The 5,416-nt window shown below is 32.2% G+C and overlaps 1 protein-coding gene across 1 annotated transcript; it reads right to left on the bottom strand.

Annotated features, from left to right (window-relative positions):
* Window positions 1-824: 824 nt before the first annotated feature.
* LOC148204749 (photosystem II stability/assembly factor HCF136, chloroplastic-like) lies at window positions 825-4,984 on the bottom strand. The gene is made up of 9 exons (XM_088096615.1): window positions 4,756-4,984; window positions 4,386-4,642; window positions 4,055-4,290; window positions 3,825-3,955; window positions 3,403-3,535; window positions 2,698-2,820; window positions 2,129-2,203; window positions 1,798-1,913; window positions 825-1,024 (listed from the first exon to the last, which is right to left on the bottom strand). The coding sequence occupies exons 1-9, from the start codon at window positions 4,899-4,901 to the stop codon at window positions 958-960; spliced, it is 1,284 nt and encodes a 427-aa protein (XP_087952741.1). The 5' UTR covers window positions 4,902-4,984; the 3' UTR covers window positions 825-957.
* Window positions 4,985-5,416: the final 432 nt, after the last annotated feature.

Raw genomic sequence — 5,416 nt, 5'->3', positions numbered from 1 at the left:
TGTGTGTTAACTTTTTCTAATAATAAAATTATTAATATAAATATTTTTTTGTATTTTTATTACAAATGGATTTTATTTATTTTTAATTTTTATTATAAATAGTTATTTTAATTTAAAAATGGTTAAATCTAAAAAATATATCAAATCAGAAAAAAAAGTTAAATTTTTAAAAAGTAAAATAATAAACAATTAATTTAACTTAAAAAACTGATATAAAAAGAGTAAAATAAAATGTTAACAAAAAACATTACTTTGATAATAACTAATAAAAATACATACTTATATGTGTTTTTGAAGATAAAATATAAATTATTGCTATTACTATTATTATAATTATAAAATTGAATATAAATATTTTTTATGATTTTATTGTAAATAATTTATATTTATTTAATTAAAAAATATTAAATTAAAGAATATAAACAAATTTAAAAAAACAAATTTAAAAAAACAAAAAAGTTGATAAAATAATCATTTTAATTTAAAAAAACTTTTATGTAAAAAATAATTTTGAAAGACAAATGTAAACATAAAAAAACCTCTCGTCTAACACCCATTTTATTAATTTTCAAAAAATACAAAAAAAAAAAAAAAAGATGTTAAAAGTTTTAAAAAAATCAAATCAGCATTCAAATAGTTTTTAAAAACTGTATAAACCATGATTTTTCATTATAAGTAAAAACATATTAAAACAAGAATTAATCCTATCACAATCAAATAAAATAATATTCTTTATTTGTACAATGCATTTTTTATTTTTTAAACAGTTAAATATTTTGAAAATTCACACATTTAATTAAAAATACCTTCTTAGACTAACACCAGATCCAAAATTCAGTTTCGTATTATCTTTTCTATTTTTTCGTAGTTTTACAAAATATGTAATGACTCTAAACTCTTTAAAAAAAATTGTTTTTAATTAGTCATCCCATTGGGATTTCGGTCGAGACAACCACTCTACCCAAGGAAGCGAAGCAAAACTCCATCATTCCCCAATACAAATCCCTTCTTGTCATCAATGAACCTGCATCAAGTATACAAGAACATTTTACTCACAAGTTTTATAATCTTCAAAGTAACACTAACAAATTCTCAAAACTCTTGTATACTCTTTCCTAGAAAATCTGTTATTTTTTAAAACATATAACATATAAAAGTCTACTTCTAGTCAATTCCATCTATCTTAAAATTGAAAAGTATCAGAGACAAATAAAAATACAAAGACTAAATTATATTGACATCCCCTGATACTTTTTCAGATTGCACATGATGTATTTGTTTTCTTTACGTTTACAAAACAACCTCCTTTATAAGGGCAAACATAACCTTTTTCAAACAATTAGGATAAGAAAAATGGATACTTTGACACATAATTTCTTTACAATCAATTGTCACTGTCAATCCTTATTTTTTACTTTCTTCTTTTTTGAAAAACTATAAAAATTCACTCTTTTAAGACCATTTTACCTTTGTTAGATGTGTCAAATGAATATTAATGTGTGTCATGCTATCCTTACTTTTAGGATAAAATGGTGAAATTTATAAGGGTGTTGGTGTAATGTTGTTAAAACAATTAAGGAGTTTTCTCAAACAAGAGGGTATGGGACAAAATCTGAAGAAAGATAGGGGAAATGAGTGTGATTTACTCAAATATAAATATTAAAAAAGGCAACATGTGGAGCCTAGTGTGGTTGGGCAGGGAACTTGTTCAAGTAAATTTTAATTTTTAGTTTTTAAAGGATAGACAAATAAATAGCTATAATTATAAATTTGAGGCTGAGTAATAGCTAGACTCACTTCACTGAGTATAAATTTGCAGCAATGTTGTCAGCAGCTTTGTCGCGGATCCATGACTTGCCACCATTAGTAGTTCTCAAAAGAATACCACTTCCTCCTGCTGCCCAAGCCTCATCCTGTATACATAATTTACCAAATTATATATACAAAAGAATGTCTTCCGCATTGCTCTGGTTTAACAATTTTAAAAAAATATATTGCAAGAATTGTAGAGTCAGCATTCATATTTCAAAAGTTCTTTTTTTTTTTCTTTTGGAACCTGTGGCTCGACTGTTACAAGCAAGAATTACTTACTTAATAAAGCAATTATTTGAGTGAAGGAACACTTTACCGTTGAACGATATCCAACATCAAGAATGCCAAAACCCCTGCTTTGGACAGGAACCTCCTCAAATTCTTCAGTTAACTGAAACAATAATATATATTTGCTCATATTTGAAAAGAAATGAAGCAGCAAAAAAAAAGTGCAACAGAGCCAATTTTCTTTTATCAAGAGATTTTAGTTCACCACTTTAGATATCTATCCTATTTAGTACAATAACAACAAAAACAAAAACGTTTCAAGCACGTTAGTGCTTTCTTAGAAAGGGTTTCATTCTTATAACCCTATTCAACTTCTCCCTAGTTTAACAAGGTGCAACTCAAACATTTTTAGCTAGTTGAATTGGAGACACAGATAAATATGATAGATTTATTATGTGTCGGGCAATAATTATTTTCCAAAATCAACCCATTTCCAGACATGCACTAATGCTCGAGTGAGGAAGGTAACAAAATTCAAAGCTAATTTAAGACTTAGAAACCATTTAAAAGATTATCCACAATGACATTGGTAGCAGTGAAATGGAAGACTGTTATCTCACATTCATACTATGGAATGACATTCTCAGAATTACTTACCCCAGTGCCCTTGCTGAGATAAAGACCACCTCCTCGAACAAGAAGCCACAGACCACCGTCAGCTCTCCATCCCATGTTCTGTATTCTTCTGGCAACTGCTCTATTATGTGGCTGCCAGAATGGCTGAAAATAAAATATAATAAAACAGTTTTTACCAAATACTATGCAGAAGACAAATCACCAATCAATGTGCTATCTCATGGTTAAATAGAAAAGAAATAATCTATCACAATAGACTTTAGAATCATTATGCATTGAGAAAGGACGAAAAGTTTTTTACAGTAAAAAGCTGGTGAAAAAGAAACAGAAAATCCTCTGATTTTGCCTGTTAAATAATTTTTTTTCCTCGGAGGTATATTCTGAATATGGACAACTGGATGAAAACAAAAAAAGAATATACAAAAAAAAAAAAAGAAATTTTAGGGCAAATCCAATAGGAAAGTTTTGTACATCACTTTAGCTTACTTTTTGGGTCCTACACCAAAGAAGACCCAGTATCAAAGAAAATATTTTCATTTAAAAAATAAAACTGATGTAATCTCTTCCACCTGACCAGCTAAAATGGCTGCTACTTCAGAATTTTAATATTGACAATTTCATTTCAGGCAACATTTTCTCAAAATTCAAATTCTGGGAAAGACATAACACAAGTATCAGGAGCAGAGGCCCAAAAAAAACCAAATCATCTTGAAGTAAAATCCTCACCTGACCAGGCTCCCAGGTTAAGTAGAAGTTGCCTCGACTTGAGACTGCAACATACCTTCCATCTGGAGAGCGATTGACAGTATTGAAAGTCCCGGTGTAATAGCTTGCACCACTAATACCACTAGAAACTGTTCTGAAGAAGTGACAAAGATAGATAAATGCCTTGACGTATAAAACTGAAAATGCTCAAGGTTCACATAATACAAAAGAGAACCCAATGAATGAGTTTTTGAAGCACAAAGCCAAATAAGTCAAACTTTTTCAACAAACAAACCCATCAACACTCACCCTATAGAAAAACTCAAACATTTCACTTTTATTAACCTTCACTTGATATTTTGAAAGAATAGCATTACTACACTACACCATATCCATGACAGTTCCATGCAAACATATACACTTGTGCATTATAGGAAACTCACCTGTTAAGAGTAGCTGACACAGTTTCCTGAACAGCAGCTCTCCAGTTGTAACCCCTGTTAGAAGTAACGTATATTGCACCTTCGTCAGTCACCATCTCTGCACTCTTCTCACCAGTCGCTTTTATGTACACCTGTAATACATCCCATTACATTTCAGCACAATTTTCACAACATAGAAATGTTGTGAAAATTAGAACGAATAACAAAGCATAAGGGTAACCATAACCAACCATATCCCCTGGAAGTTCAGCACTGAGAGGTATCCTCTCCCAGCTTTCTCCAGCATCAGCAGTGTACAACAGAATCGCAGGTTTTCCAACTATCCACCCTTCCTTCCCCTTGAAACTGATAGAATTAAAGCGATAGTTGAAATCTTCATCTTCGGCAGAGGGAATCGAACGCGCAGCCCAAGTGTTTCCTCCGTCCTTCGTCTCCAGAATTGTTTGCCTCGTCCCGAGAAGAAAACCTAAAACACGAACACCGCTCATTCATTAAACTCCAACTCAAACCAAAACAACAGCATCTAAGGCAAAGCGAGAGGATATTACGAATTTACGATACCGTGGTTGGGGTCGTCGGGGACAAAAGTGATGTCGAGAAGCACGACGCCGGGGTCAATAGGGAGGTACACTCTCTCCCACTCCGAGAGCGTGTCTTCGGCCCTCGCCGGAAAGTGAGGAAGCGAAACCGATATTGCGGCGGTTTCGGCGAGGAAGCGTCTCCTGCTCCGGGAAATGTCGTCGGAAGAAGAAGAAGAAGAGGCTTTGACAACGATGCTTCGACTCCGAGGGAAGGTTCGCGAGGAATGTAGAGAAGACCTGAACAAGGAGGATGAGTCGGTGGTGAATTGCAGGAGGAAATTGAGCGGGAAAACAAAACATTTTGTAGGATAACAAGAAGGTGCATGGATGGATGCAATTGGAGCACTTACCAAATGCTCTGAGGAACATCCTTGACGGTGCGGCGCATGTTGGTGCGACCTTTGCCGGAGCCACCGGTTTTGCGGACGAACTCATTGACCTGCTTCAGAGCTGTTTGACCAGCGAATGCTGATTGCTGGAAAGCAGTGGTGGCCATGCCTGTGATGTGTTGGCAAAGGTCTCTTCTTTCTCTGGTTCTGTGAGTGTGTTGTGGAGAATGAAGATAGAAGGGTGACAGGGGCCATGGTGGATGACGATATGCACAACTCAAAAATGGTTAATGTAAGCCACACAAAAAGGTCCACCAAAGTTAAGAAATAAAAATTAAAAATATCAACTAAAAATGAAATCAATTTATATTTTACTGGTGGAAATACATGTTTATATAATAACAAAGAATAATAAAATTAAAATTGTAAAGTATAAATACATTTTTATAATTAGAAATAGTTTTTATTTATTTTGCAGGTAATTTTTTTATCATAAATAATTATTTTATTTAAAAAAATAGTTTAATTTAAAAAAATATCAAATAAAAAATAGATAAATTTAAAAAACGGTCACTCAAAAAATAAACTTGGTAATTTAATTTGTTTAATACTCTCATATGATATTTTGTTTATTATGCTTTTTGTAATTTTTAGTTCTGCATTTCAATTCAATTCCAGAATT

This window comes from Vigna umbellata, chromosome 1 (genome assembly GCF_029865625.1).
Source record: "Vigna umbellata cultivar VRB3 chromosome 1, Vumbellata_1.0, whole genome shotgun sequence".
NCBI lineage: Eukaryota > Viridiplantae > Streptophyta > Magnoliopsida > Fabales > Fabaceae > Vigna > Vigna umbellata.
Note: the sequence above shows the minus strand (reverse complement) of the source record. Positions and strands in the feature narration are given on the sequence as shown.

What these genes read in the sequence shown, in the direction of transcription:
- LOC148204749 (XM_088096615.1), bottom strand. Translation starts at nt 4,901, where the DNA reads ATGGCCACCACTGCTTTCCAGCAATCAGCATTCGCTGGTCAAACAGCT. An exon ending in CCCCGACGACCCCAACCACG is followed by an intron (nt 4,291 to 4,385) that starts GTATCGTAAATT and finishes TTCGTGTTTTAG; the next exon opens with GTTTTCTTCTCGGGACGAGG. An exon ending in GTGTCAGCTACTCTTAACAG is followed by an intron (nt 3,536 to 3,824) that starts GTGAGTTTCCTA and finishes TCACTTCTTCAG; the next exon opens with AACAGTTTCTAGTGGTATTA.